Below are 23,331 nucleotides of genomic sequence, written 5' to 3' on the forward strand. Positions count from 1 at the left end.
CGTTCAAAGCTCAGTGAACTACAAGAGAACGTAGGGTGTGAATGAGCTTTGCTCATTTACTTAGACTGGTTACTTATGGGCTAAAAAGTCTTAGAAAAAAAGCTTATATTAAAATTTTCAACTTTTCTGTTTGATTGAATAAATTTAATGCTTTATATAACTTATTAGTTTTCATTTCATCAATTTTTTTTAGAACTTTAATATAAGTGTTTTGTTAAGACACTTATCCCATGTTTTTCATTTGGGAATTCATTATTATATATTTTTTAATTAGTCAGTATCTGTGTTTATTAAGCTTAGTTTTCCCCTGTCACTTTGACTGGGGTTGAAAAGTTGTGTGCTTTGAGGAAGGAGAAAAATAAGGGTTGCAGTAAAGTAAAATGGTGCATATTTGGGGCCCCCATACATGGATTTGCCTAGGGCCCCCAAATCACTAAATCCGCCCCTGACTGTATGTCAGGGGTCTTCAACGTTTTTCGGGGCAAGGACCCCTTAGATGAGAGATACATGGAGCAGGGACCCCCTTATACTAAACGTGTAAACTGAGATATTTGAACAACACTTATTGTCACAGCAGTACTACTTTAAGACATTACATTAGCACTGTGATGAAGTTATTGTTCCACAAACATACTTTTTTGTGTATTATTTTTATTGTTAATATAGATTGTTTGATTAATTTAAGGGATTAGCATCATACATTTTCATTGTACTGTGAGGTGGACAGTTAAACATTTACTTATCCTGATTTTTATTTTTATTAAAGCTGAGATGACTGACCCTGGTTAATGGCACAAAGACTATTCTAGTGGTGGGAGAGGTTGTCTCTGCATGCGAAAGAAATAAGTGCAGATGGTATGCATTCTGTTGTAAAAGCAGGTCATTTTATTAAGTGTAATTTTTTTTTTCCCGCTTCTCAGTGTGTTGCAGAACACAACTCGATTTCATAATTCTGAGCTCCGTTGTCTTTCTCGTGGATCAGCAAGCTTTTACACGAAAAGAGGTTTTTTTTCTGCAGAGCATCATACCAGATTAAGGAGAGCAACATGCAATGAGTCCACGTTATTTTGGGGCAACTTGTTTGACGTGCACCATCACACGGTGCCTGTTTCATTGATTTTAAACACGTACGATAGTTTTGTCAGAATTTACAAAGCAGAAGCGGTGTGGTGTCATTTGCCTGTCAAATTAACGCTTTACAGCTTTAACAAATGTGACCCTGGATCACAAAACCAGTCTTAAGTAGCACAGGAACATTTTTAGTAAAAGACAAAAATAGATTGTGTGGGTCAAAATTATCGATTTTCCTTTTATGACAAAAATCATTAGGATATTAAGTAAAGATCATGTTTCATGAAGATATTTTGTAAATTTCCAACCTTAAATATATAAAAACTTTATTTTTGTGAGTGGATGGTCTGCCACAGTGCCCCTGATTAACAACTTCAAAGGCGATTTTCTCAATATTTTGATTGTTTTGCGCTCTCAGATTCCAGAGTTTTAAACGGTTGTAGCTCAGCCAGATATTGTCCTATTCTAACAACTCATATATCTATAGAAAGTTTATTTATTCAGCTTTCAGATTATGTAAAAATCTCAATTTCGAAAAATTGACCCATAAGACTGGTTTTGGGTCCGTGTACCTTCGGATAATTCATTTATTCGTTTTTGTTTTCAAACAGAAAAACGAATAAACCGTTCATTTTTTACATATTCCACCGTATACGAGACTAATTTTTGGTTGTTTTCCTCAATATTTCTTTAAGTGCATCAAATTAATATACAACAAAATCAAAACGAAACATCAAGTATTTTTCTTAACAAAGCCCATTTTAGTCCACCGGAAGTTCAGCTGCACTGCGCCTCTGGCGACGAGAGGTGGTAGCACAAGACCACTCTCTGAATTATACATTGTTGGTGTGTGCCACTAAATCCGTAAACAACCATACAGACACATAGGTAGACATTTCTGTGCATGTAGAAGTATACACGCAGTTAATGAAATAAAGAATGACCTATATGGACGCGGCACGGCATGCGTCAATGCTCGTGGCAGCGATGTATCTGACAGCGGGGGAGGTTACCATAGCCACCGTTAAAAGGATAGTGGAGAGGCGCCTCTTGCACTTTAATGTGTTCAAAAAATTGCACTTTGTATGTAGAAGTTGCTATGTTAACATTTTAAACAGTGCAACAAAGTGCAATTGAACACTTCTACATACAATTGTTGTATGTAGAAGTGTTTTGTCTTTTATATTTTATACTGTATGTAGATGACATACATGATGCTATGTTTATAAAAATAAGATGAGTTAATCAAAAACCTGTACTTTTCATTGCACGTTACATTCTATTACAATAAACTCCGCCCAAAACACAATAGAAAATGTAATGGGTTTCCTTGTAAATACCATTATGAACCTTTGGGTTTTTATGCATTAAAACCAAAACTAAATTCCCATTATAACTAATAAATCCATTACATTTTCTATTGTGTTTTGGGTAGGTTCTATTGTTTTTTATTCTTAATAAAATGTAGTGAGTGGTGTGTATGAGACATTACATGTTGATCAAGCAGACTGTATATTATAAAAACTATTTCTTCACTACTCTTCTTTTATCATGGGTCACTATGACCGGTTAACCTTTACATTCGCATACCTGAATATGAATGAATGAATAGCTTTTATTGTCATTGCAGGCAAAGCAAACAACAAAATTCTTAGAGCACCGCTAACACAAAACATAAATAAATATTTGTAATATAATACGACAAAAATGCCCTCTGGCCGGCGCTTCAGAGCACCAAACACCAGGACTTCCAGACACAGAAGCAGCTTCTACAGATAACTGCTCCTTAAGAGCAATATTCCACTTCCACTACTCCTATAGTGTGCACTATGTGCCTTATTATATCTACATTTCATTTATACATGTATATAACACTACCTCTACTTACAACATGTATCCATTTGCACAAGTGTACATACAATCTGTTAATATGTATATTCTACTATATACTACCCTGTACAATGTCTCTTATATGTTATTATCCCCCATTTTCTGTACAATAGTTTTTTTATTTTATATATGCATCATTTTAGAATCTTTTAGACTGTAAATCTTATTATATTTGTATTGTCATTGTGTTGAATGTCTGTAGCTTCCAACACCAAAGAAAATTCCCTTGTGTGTGAAGCACACTTGGCAATAAACTCTTCTGATTCTGATTCTGAAAAAAGTGCAAAAAATTGGAAAAACTAACAGTGCAAATCATTACATGAAACATTAAACATTTGACAACTTTCACATTTTTAGTGCAAACAAAGGTGCAAAATTGTTTCAGACGTGCAAAACGAGCTGCTCTCACTATGAATTTAAATGGGGGCTATGGTTAAACCTCCCTTGCTGTCAGCTTTGCAAGCTTGTATGCGCCCGCGCACGCACACACACATTCTTTATTTTATCAGAATCAGTCGCAGTTTTAAGTGTTTTAACTGTTCACTTCCAGTTCACGCTTTAACTTGTCAATTTCATGCTTATGCGGAAACTGGCAACATTCTGTTATCAGAATCAGAAAGAGCTTTATTGCCAAGTATGTTTGCACATACAAGGAATTTGTTTTGGTGACAGGAGCATCCAGAACACAGAGACCATAACACAATATACAGTACACAGATGATTTAAATAAGGGCCTATGGGTATAAAAAATTTAAGAAATACAATTCAATAAACATAAGATAAAGCTATAGAGAGTAAAGCTATGCGTGTATGTAAATATGTACAAGTAAAAAATAAAAATAGACTATTATAGTACAAGGTATGTGCTATATACAGCAGAATGAATGAAATATAATTTACATGAAAAGTTGTATAAAAATAGATAGTGTATTATCTGGAGGATATAATTATTAATTGCACGTAAAACACCGTTTCATTAACTGCGTGTATACTTCTACATTGCACAGAAATGTCTGCCTATGTGTCTGTATGGTTGTTTACGGATTTAGTGGCACACACCAACATATGTATAATTCAGAGAGTGGTCTTGTGCTACCACCTCTCGTCGCCAGAGGCGGCAGTGCAGCTGAACTTCCGGTGGACTAAAATGCTCTATGTTGAGAAAAATACTTGATGTTTCGTTTTGATTTTGTTGTATATTAATTTGATGCACTTAAAGAAATATTGAGGAAAACAACCCAAAAATTAGTCTCGTATACGGTGGAATATGTAAAAAATGAACGGTTTATTCGTTTTTCTGTTTTGAAAACAAAAACGAATAAATGAATTATCCGAAGGTACACGGACCGTTTTGTTGTCCAGGGTCACAAATTTGAACAGAAGTTCTTGCACGCAACTCCTTTCCTGCGTACTGAACTTATCGGAAGGGAGACAGAGAAAAATGAGTATGAGTCATGAATAGTATGTCCGAAACCTCAGTATGCAAAAAACAGTAGGCGAGAAATACCCGGATGGTTTACTACTTCCTCCGAGATTCATGAGTGTGGATCGGATGGACACTTTTCTATCCCATGATGCCACGGGAGCTGAGCAACGGTCAAATTTCAAAAGTAAATCAAATAAATATAGCGGAAAACTTCAAGGCGGACTTCCGTTTCTAATGTAAGTGCCAATAAATTAATTTCTCTTGACTAAATTATATTTTTATCAACGCTCACGTGTAGGATGTTGTTAATACGTCATAGGGTAAAGAGCATACGGTTCACATTACCATAAAACATGGCGGACGCAGTATGTCTGAAATGTATTCATACTACTCCCATTCATACTATATAGAACGTACTGTTTTAACGGCCGATAGGTAGGTACTTATTCAAATTCAGTGCGCAAATTCAACTTCGGCTGCCTGAATGGATGTTTTTGTCCGCACGAATGTTAAAATTGTAATGTGCGGGAGCTTCAATGAGTCCGCGCGGTCGCGCACGTGCGCAGCTTAAAGAGAACATTGGTTGTAATAATTCTGTACCTATGCTTTACATTTGCAGTTCCACCGCAGAGCCCCGGTTGAAGACCCAAGCTGTATGTGTATGTATATATTTATATATATATATACTGTATATATATATATATATATATATATATTGATAGATATGATTCTTTCTTCTCATAAGGAAAATTATTTTTATCTGCTTCAAAGTCCAAGTATGAAGAAATGGCTTTTTACAATGTGGCAAATTCATTAAATTAAACCATTTAATTAAACACCTGTTTAAACCTTAATTTTTGTATACGGTCATTTTTCATGCTGCTTTTTCATGCTGCTCCCCTCCAACCTCTTCCAGACATAAAACCTATTTGTCATGGCTCTGCTTCATTTAGTCATGTTTTTCTTGGTCCTGTAGCAGAGTCATGACAAGGTCTTTGGTTATGTGTGGAGAGAAACATATTATTGTCCTTTTCACAATAATATGCGTTCTCTCCAGTGTCTCGTCATTGGCCCCGCTCCTCTCGTTTCCTTGTGATCTTTCCCTGAGTGTTTGATTAACCACACCTGCCCCATGTCGTTATCCCTCGTTTGTGTTCCCCTATAAATGCCCTCATGTTTCTTTGTCTTGTGCTCGTGGATTGTACTGTTTACCCGGTTTGTTATGTCGTGTTATGTGAGTACTTTGCCTTGCCCGTGTTTTTCCCTTTCTATGTTATTTGAGACGTTGTGTCGTTGTTTTCTAGTTTAGGTTTTGTTTTTACCCAGCTGTTTTTGCCCCCTCGTGGGAAGTACTTTTGTTTCTGTCTTTATATTTAGTTCAGTCCTCGTTACCCCATTGTGGGTCTTTGTTTTCTGTTTTGTTGTTTTATAAATAAATACCCTTTGTTAACCCCTTCACGTCTGCCTGCGCTTGGGTTCTTCTGCCACTCCTGCCAACCGTGACAGAATCCAACAGCCATCTACTAACCCAGCAGGTATGGACAGTTCCCTGCGAGCCCGCCAGACCCGGTTATTGGTCGGGCTTCGCCAGGGAGATCGGGGGGTACGGGAGTTTGCCCGTACCTTCCTGGATGCGGCGGCAGAGACGGGGTTCGGTGAGAAGGATCTTACCATAATTTTTAACAGCTGTCTCACCGAACCCCTCAAGCCCAGCGAGATGAGGATGCTGAGTCCCCTGTACTTTGGTGACATGCTCAGGTACGTGGTCAACCGGGATGAACCATGGCCCACTACGCCATCCTGGGTATCCTCTCCGCTGGCTACTGTCCCGGAAGACCTCGTCCTGGCCACCGTGACCTTGGGGGACTCAGCTCCGCCCACCTCCAGCTCCGCCGATCCATCTCCACCGTAGCTTGATGGACGAGGGGCAGGGAACTGACCTGGAATAGGCTGGAGTAGGGCGCGCGTAGCTCGAGGAGGTAATTGATGGGATAGGGTCAGTGATCGCGTCAGGCAGGCGGGAGCAATTGGTGTACGAGTGTACGGATACAAGGTCGGAGTACTGGTGTGCGCTAATTTGGAGTTAGTGTGTGGATCGCTGTATCGCGAACGTGTGTTTGATCTGGTTTCAAGTCACTGTCCCATCGAATATCAGGCTGCGGCTGCGTCAAGGGGGCGTAGGCTACGCAGCGGATCTTCTTTCACAACCGTGCTGTGACCCGGGCGAGGAGCCGGCCACTGCGTGGAAGCCGCGACCGGCGTAGGGTTTTTTTTGCCAGCGCGGGGAGGAGCCCAGCCAGCTGGCGACTGGGGATCATGTGTGGCTAGGCACCAGGATCGGTTAAGGAGTGTGATTGACTACGAAGCGGCAACCGGATTGAGGATTTGCGGGGGTGAGGGCTCTGGTGTGATGAGGCTGGCATACTGAGAGTTTGGCCCGCTAGAATGGTGGGGGAGATAGTGTAGTCTGGTGAGAGTGTTCTGTGGTGTATGACGATGGCAGGCCCCTCTTTGGAGACATCAGCATTCACCAGGACAAACCCTATGTTGCAGACTTCCAAACTTTACGGTCTACATTTGACCTCCAGCCCCTGGCTTTCTGATGTTTTCTGCGAACACCAGTCTAAACTCAGGCCTGCTGAAAGAACATAGCACAAAACTAAAGATACAGATGATCTCAGTGACTATTAGTCATTAGTCTCCTTTCTCTGCAATTGTCCACAGTGTTAAAACCTCTAACCACACCAGCAATATATCTGACAGACCCTTTAAAACCTTTCACTTCCTCCTCTCATCTTCAGCCACTTCCTGTTTAACGCTACTTTTCTTTTTCTTTGTGCTTAGTGAAGCTTAGTCTCTTAACTTCTCCAGCCAGCCTACTACCTTCCCCCCTTTCACCCAATTTCCTCACATCTCATACAGGCCAAAATAAACACACTCACACCATCAATCACACTAATAATCATCTCCTAGCTACTCACTGATATTTTCCCTACTACATTTAAGCAGGCTCTGACTATTCCACTGCTTATGAAAGCTTATAACGGACCCTTCAATTGCTGATAACTACAGACCCTCTTACTCTTCCCATTTATGGTGAAAATGCTTAAACAAGCTGCCAGTAGCGTTCCTCAGGGATCAGTGTGTGGAACGTTACTTAAAAAAAGTAAGTAGTTATAGTTACTAGTTACTTCTCACAAATAGTAATTGAGTTAGTAACAGAGTTACAACATTATAAACATAACTAATTACCAGGGAATGTAACTATTGTGTTACCTTTAAAAAATGTTCAAATATGTAAAATAACTTGGATGAACAAAATATTAAATATGTTAAATGAATGAAGTGGAAACTAAATAGAATAAATTATTTGTATAAAACGTTGTACACTAATTTAATTTTGCTCTGGGTCAATGTGAGAGACACCTATTAAATTAAATGTTTTATATATCAATATATTACAGTATTATTGTAAATATTACATTTACATTTAGTCATTTAGCAGACGCTTTTATCCAAAGCGACTTACAAAGAGTTTAAGGAGCAATAAGCGATATGTCATACAGGAGCAATAATGCAACAGGTGCCAATACAAAGTTACTAGTTTCAGCAAAAGCTAGACCACTACCTGTTGAGAGAAAGAGAGAGGGTTAGTGTTTCTTTTTTCATTTGTCTGTCAAGTATTCACAAAAGAGGTGGTTTTTAAGTAGTTTTTTGAATATTGTGAGAGATGTGGTTGACCGGACCAAATGAAGAATGTTCCGCCAGGAAGGAGTTGTGAATGAGAATGAGCGGGAAAGCGATTTACTATCCTTATGGGAAGGCAGTACAAGACGCCACTGGTTTACTGAATGCAGGGATCTTGATGGGGTGTAGGAGGATGTGAAAGTACGTCGGTGCAGATCCAGTGATAGTCCTGTAGGTCTTTTACAGGACGAGGTGGTGGCTGAGTCCCGTGGGAACACAGCCACCCGTGACGCAACGTCTGAATCGTCAACCGCCTGCAGTGCGGGCAGGACGTATCCACAAGGGCTGCCCCAGCGTACGTGTCCGTCCCCCTCCTCGATGAGTGTGTTGCACCCACGAGAACAGCGGGACATGCCACACTGGAGAAATTTGCTCTTTTAGAAGTCTCGAACACATCCGAGACGACCAGGGGAAGTCGCCGCAGGAAGGGACAGTCCGCTGCACCACGTCGTAGAACCGGCAGTCTTGTAGTTGCTATCTTGTAGCAAAGTCTGTTGATCATGAGCGAAGACTCCGAAGAACAAAAGATGAATGAATGAGGCACGCTGTCTTCCTTTTATACCCGGATATCTGGGGGCGGAGTCCGGGATGCAAATTTCATTGGCCTTTTCTAAGAAGTCGGAAGCGATTGGTTCTCAAGGACGAACCCCATCTTTCGGCTCGACACAACGTCGAGAGGCCTACAGAAAGGGAACCCAGAGTTTCCCTCATTTCAGGGTTAATATACTCAGAGTTTTCACTAAACCTCCTTTCTGAAATGGGCCCCAGGACAGCAAACACAAAGGCATTAAATAGGGAAACTACAAGGGATAATAACAATGGACAGGTGTGGGGAATCAGACACTGGCAGGAAGCTAACGAGGGGTCAAGAGACGAGACAGGAGAACACATGGCACGCCAAAACAAACAATGCCATGTGCTGTGCTGCAGAGAAGCCCACGAGTTTCTGTGCAGACACTAGCCAGGTTTCCATCCAAAGTTGCGAATTTAGCTTATGCACAAAATTGGAATATCGCATAAAACATTTGCGAATAAGCACTGTTTCCAACCAACTAGTCAACTGTCACTTCCTAATAAACTGCCACTAAATATCATTAAGAAAAGTAAGAGGAGCCACTGAATATAAACATGTTCATATATAGTAATACTTGCGCAAGCAGACCATTACGAAACACAATAAATGCGGTGCTTTTGTGGGTGCTTTGGGAAACATAGTTGTGACAGTTCTAAGAGTTGATGACTTTGCTCAGGCATTTAAGAATGACCATAACAACATTTCTGATGCGGTGTATAACAAGATCAGTACTCTGGTTAGTCCGGTTACGCCGTGCAGTTGTGGAGGAATTTATTCGGCAAATGCATTTCCATCTCCAATTATTCGCATTAACCCTTTTTCACAAAAATTAAAAACCACCTCAAATGAGCGTAAAAACTTTTTTGCGAATTAGGGGTTTTTAATTCGAAATTTAGCATTTCCATCACTCGTTTCGGATGTGAAACTTCAATATTCGAATAAAACCAGAGTGATGGAAACGTCTGGTTACGTTGTGTAACCTCGGTTCCCTGATGGAGGGAACGAGACTGTTGTGTCGAACCGAGAGATGGGATTTGTCTGAGAACCTATCTCTTCCTGAGTACTCTTAGAAAAGGCCAATGAAAATTGGCTAATGAAATTTGCATGCCGGGCTCCGTCCCCGGATGTCCGGGTATAAAGAGGGAAGGCGGCTACTCATTCATTCACCTTATGGTCTGAGGAGCCTGAAGCACCTCTCACCGACCGCTGCGAGGATGGCGCAACAGTGTTGTGGCAAGAGGACACAACGTCTCGTTCCCTCCATCAGGGAACCTGAGGTTACACGTAACCAGACGTTCCCTTTCTGTCGGTCTCTCGACGTTGTGTCGAACCGACAGATGGGGTTCCTGGAAAACGCCATACACTGCAGCCTGTCACAATCTCATGCGAAGCTGACGGTGACATGGCCTGGGCGAGTCAGCCGACAGCTACACGCGAAATTATGACCTATCCAGTGGGTAGGTAGGGGGTACCCAGAGCTTTCCTAAAGTGGGAAGCCCCCTAACCTCGGCCGTCACAGGCGGCGGCCTGATTCTCTAACATGGCGAGAAGCCGCCCGGAACCAGTAAGGCCACTGGGTAAGCATTATTCCTCACTGGGGGAGAAACGCTACAGAGGCCACTTCCTACCGATAGGGAGGAAATAGTGGAGAACCAACATGGTCTCACCATCAGGGAGAACTCATGGGAAGAAAGTGCGGCTACAGATAACCGCGAGGTGGAGGTCCACCGGGGAGGTCATGGGTTACCAAGGTGGGAACCATCATGAGGATACATCAGACGGAACCGCCCGACTGGGGGGGAGTTGCAACGTCTGGAGCACTACGTCTGGTTAGAGCTATTGGAGCGAATAACTTAGGTAACCTGGCCCTGACTAGGGGGCAGGGCCTGCTCTGCCCAGCCGTCCCCAGTGGAAGGTGTGCTTAGTGATGGATGGAGTGCCTGTTCTTCGACCCAGGGGGAAAGAAGTGAGGCTGACGGATCCCACTGCCCCCACCGAGAGAGGGGGAAAAAGGCTCGACAGGCGTACCCCTACACGGTGCCGGTCCTACTGTTGCCCTGCAGGACGCGGGCTGACACGGTTCACCGGAAGTTGTAAGAACCTCGCGAAGGTATTGGGGTAGCCCAACCCGCAGCTCTGCAAGATGTCTGCGCAGAGAGGCCCCCGTGCCAAGGCCTCACGAGGAGGCGACACCCCGGTGGAGTGCCCTAACTCCTAGAGGGACGGATATCAAGGATGGATGCTGCACTCCACATCCAGTGCGCCACGCTCTGCTTGGAGACTGCTCTCCCCTCTGCTGACCTCCGAAACAGACAAAGAGCTGTCTCGAGCTCTGAAGCCTCTGTGTGCGGTCAAGTAGAGGGCAGCTGCGCGTACTGGACACAACACGGAATGGGTTGGGTCTTCCTCCCCAGTGGGGAGCGCCTGAAGTTCACCACCTGGTCCCGAGAAGGGAGCTGGTGGGAACCTTAGGGCACGTAGCCGGGCCGTGGTCTCAGGATAACGTGAGAGTCTCCAGGCCCGAATTCTAGGCAACCCGAGGACACAGAGAATGCTTGTAGGTCCCCTACCCTCTTGAATGAGGCGAGCGTTACCAGGAGGGCCGTCTTTATCAACAGGCGAGAAAGATCGGCCTCTCCTAGGGGCTCGAAGGGGGGCCTCTGGAGGCCCTCCAGGACCACTTCGAGGTCCCAACAGGGTACGGGGCGTGGGCGAGGCGGATTCAACCATCTCACGCCCCTCAGGAACCTGGTGACCAGGTCATGCTGCCCTAGAGACTTAACAGCAACTGGGTCGTGATGTGCGGCTATAGCGGCAACATACACTTTCAGTGTGGAAGGGGAGAGGTTCTTCTCAAGTCTCTCCTGGAGAAAGGACAGTACGTACCTGATCGAGCATCTCTGCGGGTCTTCTCCGTGAGAAGAGCACCAAGACGAGAAGATGCACCACTTGAAGGCATACAGTATCCTAGTGGCTGGGGCCCTAGCCTGTGTGAGGGTCTCTACCACTGCCGGGGGTAGGTCGCTCAGGATCTCCTCGTCCCATCCAGGGGCCAGACATGGAGGTTCCAGAGATCTGGCCTGGGATGCCAAAACGTGCCCTTCCCCTGAGAAAGGAGGTCCTTCCTCAAGGGAATCGGCTAGAACCAAGTCCGGTTGGGCCAATAGGGCGCAACTAGTAGCACTTGATGCTCCTCTTCCCTGACCTTGCACAGGGTCTGTGCAATGAGGCTCACTGGGGGGAAGGCGTACTTCCTCTTGTCAGCTGTGCGCAAGGGCATCCGTACCAAGGGGAGCATCGGACAGGGAGTACCAAAGCGGACAATGGGTGGAGTCCGGGGAGGCAAACAGGTCCACCTGCACCCGGCCGAACTGCTCCCATCTTCAGCGCAAGTAGCACAGCCCACAACTCTAGGCAGTTGATATGCCAACGCAGGCAGGGGCCCGTCCACCGCCCCGCCACTGCGTGCCCGTTGCACACAGCACCCCAGCCCTGAAGGGAGGCATCCGTCGTTACCACGACGTGCCTTGATACCTGCCCTAGGGGGACCCCTCCCGTAGGAAGGCCATAGACGACCAAGGGGTCAGGGTGCGCCAGCAGAAGGACGTGATGACCATACGCCTGCTGCCGGTGTGCCACGCTCTCCAAGGAACCCGACTCTGTAGCCAGTGTTGGAGCGGTCGCATGTGCATCAACCCGAGGGGGACCACCCCCGCCGAGGATGCCATGTGCCCCAGGAGCCTCTGAAATTGTTTCAGGGAGACCGCTGGCTGCCTGAAGTGCTTCAGGCAGTGTAACACTGACCGGGCGTGCTCTGTAGTCAGTCGCGCTGTCATGGAGACAGAGTCGAGTTCCATACCGAGAAAGGAGATGCTCTGCGCGGGGGAGAGCTTGCTCTTTTCCCAGTTGACCTGTAGCCCCAACCGATCTAGGTGCCGGAGCACCAGGTCCCTGTGTGTACACAACAGATCTCGCGAGTGAGCCCAGATGAGCCAGTCGTCGAGATAGTTGAGTACCCGCACACCTTCTTCCCTGAGGGGAAGTGAGGGCGGCTTCCACGACCTTCGTGAAGACTCGTGGGGATAGGGACAGACCGAAGGGGAGGACCCTGTACTGATATGCCCGTCCCTCGAACGCGAACCGCAGGAACGGCCGGTGTCGAGGGAGGATCGAGACATGAAAGTACGCATCCTTCAGGTCGATTGCCATGAACCAGTCCTGACACCTGACTGACGCCAGGATGCATTTCTGCGTGACCATCCTGAAAGGCAGCTTGTGTAGGTGCCTGTTCAGAACACGCAGATCCAAGATAGGGCGCAACCCCCCGCCTTTCTTGGGGACAATGAAGTACGGGCTGTAGAACCCGCTGAACATCTCGGCCGGTGGGAAGGGCTCGATCGTTCCCTTCACCAGAAGGGAGGCGACCTCCGCCCGAAGTACGGGGGCATCCCTGCCTCTGACTGAGGTAAAAAGGACGCCCCGGAGCTTGGGCGGACGTGTAGCGAACTGAATCGCGTAGCCGAGACGGATCGTCTTCCTCAGCCAGCCTGACAGTCTTGGAAGCTGAGACCAGGCTCCCAGAAACTGTGACAGGGGGACTAGAGGTTTGATCTGCTTCATCGCCCCCGCGGAGGGTGGTTCGATGGCTAGCAGTATGGATTCCTTGCCGGGGGAGGACCCCCGGGGAGGAGATCTGCTCTGCTGTTTTTCCTGCCTGGCGATTGTCCGGCTCGACGCACTGTCTGTCTGAGAGTGCTGAAGGCTGGTGTTTATACTCGACATTGTGCTTCGCCGTGACGCAACGTCGAGTTGCCGTCCACCGTCGACCAGAGGGTGGGAACGGCTGTGAAAACCCAGAGAGAGAGGAAACTCTTTTTGTGAGGAAGTGGGCGCTGGCCCCCCAGGGGGAACCAGCTGATGGTAGGACGGGGCAGGAACCGTCCCTATCCGACCCAGCGATGTGGTGGCTGGAATCGGGCCCGGTGGTAGTCTCAATCTCCCTGGGGTCTCTCCGTCAGGGCCGCTTCTGCTTCCGCGACGGCTGCTGACGGGGAGGCGGTTTCCTCTGTGACATCCTTTTCCCGGAGGCAGCCTGAGAAGGGGGCGCTGGAGCCGGAACCGGAGTAGAAGAGGGCCGAGGCTGCTGGGAAGCAGACGCCGCTCGGGATCTCCAAGGCCTGACGGCGGCCGAGTCACGGCATGGCAGAATGTGCCTGATAGCCTCCGTCTGCTTCTTCACCGTCGAGAACTGCTGAGAGAAATTCTCAACGGTGTCACCAAACAGCCCTCCCTGCGAGATGGGGGCGTCGAGAAAGCGAAACTTCTCGGCGTCCCGCATCTGCGCAAGGTTGAGCCAGAGGTGCCTCTCTTGGACCACCATGGTGGACATCGCCCGACCCAAGGCCCGTGCCGTCACCTTAGTCGCCCGTAGAGCGAGATCGGTGGCGGTATGGAGTTCCTGCATTACCGTTGGGTCGGTCTTGCCCTCGTGGAGCTCCTTCAACGCCTTGGCCTGATGGACCTGCAGGATGGCCATGGCGTGGAGGGAGGAGGCGGCCTGACCCACAGTCGTGTAAGCCTTTGACACCAGCGATGCTGAAAACTTACACGCCTTGGATGGGAGTCTAGGCCGAGCCCTCCAGGTGGCCGCTGTCTGAGGGCACATGTGCACCGCGACAGCACGCTCCACCTGGGGGATCTCGACATAGCCCCTGGCCGCCCCACCATCGAGGGAAGTAAGGGCGACTGAGCCTTTCTGATTGGAACGAGCCGTGAGGGGCACGTTCCAAGTCTTACTCAGCTCATCATGCACCTCTGGGAAGAACGGGACCGGCGCTGGGCGCGGCTCGGAGCCACGCTCAGACCCCAGGTACCACGTATCCAACCGCGAGCGCTGGGGTAAAGGCGGTGCTGTGCACTGCAGCCCAATGCTCGCGGCGGCCCGGAAGAGCATGGTTGACATCTCAACGTCCGCTTCTTCCTGGGCTCGACCCCCCGGGGGAGGGAGCTCCGAGGAATCATAGGGGTCGGATGCCAAGAGGTCGCCCTCCGATGCTACGATCGACATCTCATTTTCGTCACGCACTTCCGAGTACGTGGCGGAGGAACAAGACGGGGTAGGACCGTCTTTTAAGGAATGGTCAGACGAGCGAGACGGGGCGTGAACGGTCCGTGAGCCTGTGGCTGGCGGTCTAACGTTCACGGTGATCCCCATATCACCCCCGGTGTTAACAGAAACGGGCGGCAGGGCCGTAGTCACTGCCGTCACGGATCGGGTAACAGACGAGGTGGTGGCTTTAACCAAAAAGAATACCACCACCCGAGACCGCAAAGTCTGGATAGGCATCAACCCGCAGTGCGGGCAAGATGTATCCACGAAGGCTGCCTCAGCGTGCTGGAGACCCAAACACGTGAGACAGACATCGTGTCCATCCCCTTCCTCAATGAGCGCGTCGCACCCAAGAGAACAGAGGGACATGCCACGCTGGAGAAATTTGCTCTTTTAGAAAAAAGGAAATATTGCTCAGACACTTCTGGAACTGCCGAGACGCCCAGGGGAAAGTCGCTGCAGGAAGGGACCGTCCGCTGCACCATGTCGTAGATTCCAGCAGGATAGGACCAGCGAAGATCTGGAAGATCAGCGAAGATCTGGAAGTGCTCATCAGATGCTTAGGCTCTGAAGAACAAAAGGTGAATGAATGAGCACTCCGGCTTCCCTCTTATACCCGGACATCCGGGGAGGAGCCCGGCATGCAAATTTCATTCGCCAATTTTCATTGGCCTTTTCTAAATACTCAGAAGATGATAGGTTCTCAAGACAAACCCCATTCTGTCGGTTCGACACAACGTCGAGAGACCGACAGAAAGGGAAACCACTTTATTAAACAAAGTTATTATTTATAGCATTATGTGCAATATGCTTTAGGCCCTAAGGGTTTTTCATTCGATCTGCGTGATCTAATTCCGAAATGGTTACAAAATCTAAATGCAAAAAACTTTTCTCAAACTTTGTTTTAAAAACGATAAATTTCTTTTTAAACTCACATTTTTGTACATCATATTATGGAAAAATTATTATACCGTGCCTTTTCTATTGCAGTTATGTTGCAAAAATACTGGCTAATTTTTACTTCGCAGCATTCCTTTATATTTTTTCATTAAGGCTGTGTAAATTCGCACCGAACAAGCCTGAACAATTTGCTTTTATTTGTTTTCGTATGACATTTTATATATAGCTTATATTTAGCTTAATCTCATTGGGCTATAGCTTACCTTGCGTTCTTGTGCCTCATTCCTCTTCATTGTTATGCATTTACCAATAAAAAATATAAATAAAAAAGTTTGTTTTAAAATTGACGTCTTTGTCATTTGCAAAAGGCAACAATATATGCTACCAGGGGCGTAGCCAGAACTTTTTTTAGAGGTGGCCAGGTAAGACCCAGTGATTTTATTAGGGTGACCAAAAAATGCTTACAGACAGAAATTCTTTAACTTCTACTGTAATTTACACCAATTCTTCATTACACATAGTTTGCTGATCAAAAACATACACAAAGAACGTAAAGTAAACAATTTATTTGCAATGCTTTCATGTGCTTACATTATTTTAAAATAATTTACTAGCTATTATTTGCAGTAAGTTAGCATTTTTTATAGAAAATAAACATAGCAGTACCCCCAACTTAAACTTTCGTGAAAATGTAATTAATGAGTGAAATCCAGTTAAACAAGACCGATTTTACTGACCTGACCCTTTTGCTCGCGATGAACTTCCATGGTACACAGACAGTACCTGTCACGAAGCGGTTAGCAGCTGTTCAGCTATAGCGCTCAGACTGTTTGCGTCAGTGCGTCCGCATATGACATCATATTAACGCAAGAGTAATGTTCTCGCGTTACTTTCAGTGCATATGCTAAATGATCTGCGCAGCACTCCGTAAACTCCGACACACATCTTAAAACTGCTTCGCACAACAGAGGTGGCCAGATAGGTGGCCATCCATCATTCAGGGGTAGCCGTGGCCACCCATGGCCACCATGTAGCTACGCCCCTTTATGCTATACAATATTAACCAAAAAAAGAGAGATTATTTAGCCCTATTTGGCACTAAATAAAGGAAGGCAGTTATAATAACAAATTGTGCTATTTAGCCACCTAAAAACACCGCAAGGAAATATCTTTTACCGTGATCAACCCGATTTTCACGACAATAAAAAAAAATTCACATAACATTACATTGCAGTTTATTACGTCACATATTTTTACGGGATCTTCACTGGAGGTGTGTGAACGCACGCACAGATTCCAGGAAATCACTGGCAGTGTGAATGAACAAAATCGAATCATCCCGGGACAAATTCCTGGACACATTTTCTCAGACACACACCACGTAGCCGCAGTGGCTCAACTAGCCTCCGAGTCCGTTCGCGTCTAATGGATGCTTGAAATGAGATGCACAAGAAAGTAGTCCTACCATCAACAGCATTTTAAAGACGATAACATGACAAACGTTGAAATTAAACATTTGAACAATGTCCTGTGGTATAAGCAGAATAATTGACTCTGGTCCGTTCAATTACTCCGCTTCCTGTAGTGGAAGTGTCGTGTTCGTGTCACATTACCACCTCGGGGTGTGCATTAACTTTCGAATATTTGGACGGCCTTTCGTCAATTATTCCTTACTTATTGTTGTTGTTGTTGTTGTTATTATAATTGTTAGGCTATATGTTTTTAATGTAGGCCACACTGTGGTATAGTCTGACAGTCTCTACTTTAAAGGAGAGTTAGAATTAGAATTGAATTATGCATAATATGACAAGTTTTTACTACACTGGCAGCCATGATAGAAATGGCTATTCTAGCTGGACACAATAGCTTTGACACGTGCTAGCAATGCCTCTTAGAAGCTAAGAAAACGCTGATTTAAATGATATAAATGTTAACACAAACAGTTTAGACAGTGAGAGAAAAACATCTGAGCATTAAAAAGAAGGAATGGTCACATGTCTATTTTTTTCCAGAAGGGTGAAGGGACTAACTAAACATATGTAGTATGAGCATCCTCACTCTAGCTCATTCCTGACCGGAGGAATAAGCCATGTTGCAACTGTCCCATGTTGCAACCGTCCCCAGTCTCCCCTATACACAAAATAAAAAACATCTCTATTGAGAGAACATTTTGAAGCCTGTCCCTCTCTAAAAAAATGACTCCACACACTGTAAAAAAGAAAGATTCTTTGGGTACACAACAGGATATTTTAGGCACCTTCGTTTTTACAGTGTGGGTAATTTTAGCAAGAAGCTTAAAATATATAGCTTTGTTTTAACTGTAGCCTACTACAGCTCTAGCTGCCTTAAAATAACATTAGGGCACGGCTCGCTGGAATGATTGATTCTGATTGGCCAGTCGTTACATTCCAAGGTTTGTTATTAAAAAATGAAATAAACTAATAACACATGGTAGTACTACTTGTGTGTTTTATATCATTCTGCTACAACAAAAATTACCATCTGGCGCCATTTTGTGAGAAAATCGCTTCATGACTGCTTGGAACTATTTCTCTTCGTTTGAAATTTGGGATAAAACATCAAATAAGCTAATAAAATATTTCAAATTCATATATCATGTCCATTTTTTCTCATGTGGCAAGTATATAGCCGTGTGGGGTAACGTACATGCAGACGGCTGTTACGGCAGAATAAACCCCTTCAGTGTGATACAAGACCCTCCTCCGCTTCACGATGCTTCTGCTGTGATAAATAACAATGGGCATTTAAGAAAAACTCACACTCAAAAAGCACCTCTGAAAAGGGCAGTACAGCTTTTGCATTTTTCACAAACAGTAGAAATGTGTGCAAATCAATTTGTGCTCATTCATTATTTCAGAAATCTAAGTACACATCCTAATTCTACAGAACGGTTTCTCCATCTTTGTGTTTTTGTGAAAAAGTTTTGACCCACATTTTTGTGTGGCCTTTTGTTTCATTTGGCATGTTCACCTCTTCATGCTATTCATGCTGAGGAAATCATTTGTGGTTTTTAATCAAAATATTTTGCAACAGTGTCATTTGTTTCTGCTCCACCACAAACAGATAAAAGCTTGTTTGAAGTAGTTGTGTTTCAAACAAGTTTCCTTGGGCGGATGACGGTGGTATTGGTAACCTATAATCAACAATGAATAAAACAAGACCCAGATACCAGAAAGACACAATCAGCAGAAACAGCCGTGNATAATATTAAGAGAAAACGTTCCTAGGACAATATTTTTAGAACATTGTTTTGTGTTATTCGTACTCGTAATGTTGAAAGAAAATGTTTCTAGATCAATATTCTCAGAACATTGTTTTGATGTTATTTAGTGCTTCATGAAGTTTCTCATAATGCTAAAGGATAACCGTTCCTGGAACAATATTCTCAGAATGTTTTTTATGTTATTTTGTGCTTGATGAAGGGTCTCGTAATGTTATATGTTCTTAGAACGACATTCTTGGACCATTTTTTTAGACATTAGTTAGAGAGTTGGACTTGTAACCCGAAGGTTGCGAGTCTCAGGACCACCAGAAAATGTAGGTGGGGGGAGTGAATGAACACCACTCTCTCCACTCTCATTACCACAACCAAAGCCCTTGAGCACGTGTGACTTCTGCGTTTAACGCAAGAACCCTCTGCAGTTTCCAGTTGGGGAGACTTAAAGCAGAGTGAAATGGGAAAATTAGAAATTAGTTAAATTAGAACAGCACTTCAATATACCACTGCGGTGTGCTGCAGTGTAAGACATCTGCTAAATTTCTCTATTTTCTCAGTTTCCAATTTCTCTCTGCTTTAAGTCTTGCAAACCAGAAACTGACGAGGGTTCTTCCTGTTAAACACGGAAGTAACGCATGCATGCTCCCCGGGCACCACAGCAAAAATGGCTGTCCAAACTGTATATAAACTGTACTCACTGCTGTGTGTGTGCACTTGGAGGGTTGAAATGCAGAGTACAAATTCTGAGTATCGGAAACAGTACTGGCCACGCGTCACTTCTAATAAAGAAATAACTACATATTCATGGTAGAAAATGTCTACGATTAGTATGCCCAGTTGAGACCTCTATAGGATGTCTGTGTAACCCAAACATTGACATTTGAGGCAACTTCCTATGCAGGAGCAGCAGCACCGTGTCCTGTCATCTTGTGCACCATGCTTTGTTTCACAGTGTAAAATGTATATGGCTGAAATTACAGTAATGCTGCTCTGACTCTGACAGTTAAAGAGCCATTCATCTGACTGAAAGGGTACATACAAATGATTGAGACCTGCATACATTTCTCTTATAGTAACATTTTAACATAATGGACTACTCAAAGTTTGCTCTTTTATGCATCAGTGAGTGACAAAACACCTCTACACATAACCTGGGACAAAAATATAGCACGATTATAGTTTTTCATGGCTCTAAATTATAAATGGAGGACAATTTATAGATTCGTTGGACGCATGGGCCTGGCCCAAAGTCTGGTCTGTGTTTGTTGATCAGTCTTGCATGGCTAGTGGTATTTTTATTAAATTTAAATTAACATTAATTAACATAATTTTGTATTACATAAATCTTAGAAAATATTATATTATAAATACTTTATTAGAATAATTGATGGCATGTGGTAAAATATTACATTATTAATTGTGTAATCATATTTTAAGTATCTATCTATTAAGTAATCAATCAATCAATCCATCCATCCATCCATGCATTCATCATGGGAAATCAGATATTATGAATCTGATATTTTATTTTAATGATCTTTTTAAGAGCATGGCGCGCAAAACGGATCGCGCATGCGCACAACGAACGTTTGTTGACTCCAAACGGCGCTTCAGTAGGTGAGTGTACAGAGCATGTTTTCTTATTTAGTATTATCTTCATGTTTTTATTGCGATTATTACTAAATGAAGATGCTACTGTATATTACATTACCTTATATTGACGTGTTTTTAAGTATATTTTACATTTAAATCTAGCATATAGACAGGGTAAGCATATTTCAGCTGAAAACATGCCAAAGTATATTGATATTTTTTATCCTTCAGAAAGAGCAGTAAAATAAGTAAATGTTTCATTTTCGATTTCAGTCACTCTTTTCTTTTATTCAATAACGTTACTTTGTTGAACTTGGAGGGCGCCAATATTTGAATTGGGTGGTTCACTGATGGCAGATCTGTTTGACCTCGAAATGATTTCACAAGAGTTTTATGTACTTTGTTGTTTGCGGTTTATGATATTCTAGATTTAGCATGGCATAGGAACATATTTAAGTTGATTAGTTATCATTGTTGACTGATTATCTCCAGCTATTTTTTTCTTTCCAGAACGTTCTGGGAACGTTCTGATAAGTTTAAACAGCAAAAATAAGCCACATCACATACTGAATGTGTTTAAATGAACGTGTAAGCTCTTACTAGGGCTGGGCGATGTGTTTAAAAAAAAATCGATTATCGACTTTAAAATCATCGCGATGTCCGATAAGATCGGGTGTGTTTGATTTCATGGAATGTTGCGCAGACGATCAATGCGGATACTATTGTGAATAATCCATGACATTTGTGTTGTATTTTTTGTGTTTTATGTTACTTTGGGCTCTGTTGTACATCCCACTTATAAGAAGTATTCATAGAAATTATATTACCATAGATGTGTTAATAATCAGACCAATGATTGAGTGTTGTTTGAACATAAATATATTTTTAATCATTTTAACCAAGTATAGAACAGATTTCAGCAATATAAAATTCAGTGATGTCTTTGAGATCTGTTTGAGGCCTGACCTAGATAAAGTTCAGAAGGTTGAACATGTTGTTCACTTTGAGGCCTGAAAACTGGTACCAACAGGAAAACTTATTTTTAAAAACCAAGTAAAGGTCGACATTTCACCATTAGATACAAACCTTGTTGCCTAGAAAATAATAGTGGCAGACGAGAATGATTGGATAATAAAAAATAAAAGATAAAGGGAATTTACCTGATTGGTTTAGGAAAGGACCTCCTTTCCTAAGTTTCACTATAACTGTAGGCTGGAAAACATCAAGTTTCTTGGGACATCTCACTTTGTTTGGCCTGATCAAATAAAGTTAACTCCTTGACACCTGAACCTTCTTTGTCTGAGAGATTTTTTGAACTTCAAGATCGACTTTTACCACAACAATACTGACCGGGAGGGAATTCGTTCCTGACCCGCCAAGTGTCAAACAAACACGTGCACACACACACACACACACACAGGCACGCCACGTGCACAAACTAGAGTTGCAGTGACTTCTTTCATCAGGTAAAGCGCGTAGATAAACCATAAAGCTTTTATGCAGTAGAAAAATGTTTTGCAGGGATCCTGAAATTTCATCCTACCCGTCAGATTATCCTACCAGGCACACGCACATCAATGTTACGTCATTTTTTTGCGCTATAAAATCATCCTACCCATTTATTTTATACTGCTACGGGATTATGATAGTGTATTTCCGTTGTTAAATCATTCTACATATAGTACAATTTGATTGGGTGTTGCACTGTAAATTAATCCTACATGTTTCTTTTATGCTGGTAGGACCTGACAGGGTATTTACACTGTAAATTTATTTTATGTGTTTATTTTAAGATAGTTGGACTATCTGTCTGACAGGGTATTTTGCATTATAAAATTGTCCTACCTGTTTATTTGGTCGATGTGGTATCGATTATATTCATTTTTGCCCTGCGGTAGGAAAATCTGACCGTGCGCTTCTGCGTGATCATCCTGAAAGGCAGCTATTGTGTAGGTGCCTGTTCAGAACACACAGACCCAAGATAGGGAGCAACCCCCCGCCTTTCTTGGGGAAAATGAAGTACAGGCTGTAAAACCCATTGAACATCTCGGCTGGTGAGACGGGCTCGATCACTCCCTTCGCCAGAAGGGTGGCGACCTCGGCCCGAAGTACGGGAGCATCCTAGCTTCCGAGCAGCGAACGGTCCGTGAGCCATTGGCTGGCGGATTATCGCTCACAGTAATCCTCATATCACCCTTGCTGCTTGCTGTAGCAGATGGCAGGGCCGTAGTCCTGCCGCCAAGGAACGGGGAGCAAACGAGGTGGTGGCTGAGTCCCGTGGGAACACAGCCACCTGTGACGCAACGTCTGAATCGTCACCGCCCGCAGTGCGGGCAGGACGTATCCACAACATCTGCCCCAGCGTACTAGAAGCAGGCATCGTGTCCGTCCCCCTCCTCGATGAGTGTGTTGCACCCATGAGAACAGCGGGACAAGCCACGCTGGAGAAATTTGCTCTTTTAGAAAAGGAAATTTGCTCGAACACCTCCGGAACTGCCGAGACGCCCAGGGGAGAGTCACTGCAGGAAGGGACCGTCCGCTGTACCACGTCGTAGATTCCAGCAGAAAAATGATCACCAAAGATCGTAGAGAAGCTCATCAGATGCGTAGGCTCTGAAGAACAAAAGGTGAATGAATGAGCACGCCGGCTTCCCTCTTATACCCGGACATCCGGGGAGGAGTCCGGCATGCAAATTTCATTCGCCAATTTTCATTGGCCTTTTCTAAATACTCAGAAGATGATAGGTTCTCAAGACAAACCCCATTCTGTCGGTTCGACACAA

At 44.2% G+C, this 23,331-nt stretch overlaps 2 protein-coding genes across 5 annotated transcripts in view; one reads left to right on the plus strand and one right to left on the minus strand.

Annotated features, from left to right (window-relative positions):
- Positions 1-23,331, plus strand: part of iqsec3a (IQ motif and Sec7 domain ArfGEF 3a) — a 207,817-nt gene that overhangs the window by 171,872 nt on the left and 12,614 nt on the right. The window contains exon 12 of one of the 4 annotated variants that reach the window (XM_057323667.1): positions 5,007-5,869. The exons of the other annotated variants lie outside the window; for them this stretch is intronic. Within the exon in view, the coding sequence (XP_057179650.1) occupies positions 5,007-5,029 (23 nt within the window). The 3' untranslated portion in view covers positions 5,030-5,869. Of the gene's footprint in view, positions 1-5,006; positions 5,870-23,331 lie in introns of those variants that run through there. 4 annotated transcript variants of the gene reach the window in all.
- The window catches only part of slc6a1l (solute carrier family 6 member 1, like), a 65,536-nt gene that overhangs the window by 3,355 nt on the left and 38,850 nt on the right, over positions 1-23,331 (minus strand). The window lies entirely within an intron of this gene.

Source organism: Triplophysa rosa, linkage group LG24 (genome assembly GCF_024868665.1).
Source record: "Triplophysa rosa linkage group LG24, Trosa_1v2, whole genome shotgun sequence".
In the NCBI taxonomy this organism is placed as follows: Eukaryota; Metazoa; Chordata; class Actinopteri; order Cypriniformes; family Nemacheilidae; genus Triplophysa; species Triplophysa rosa.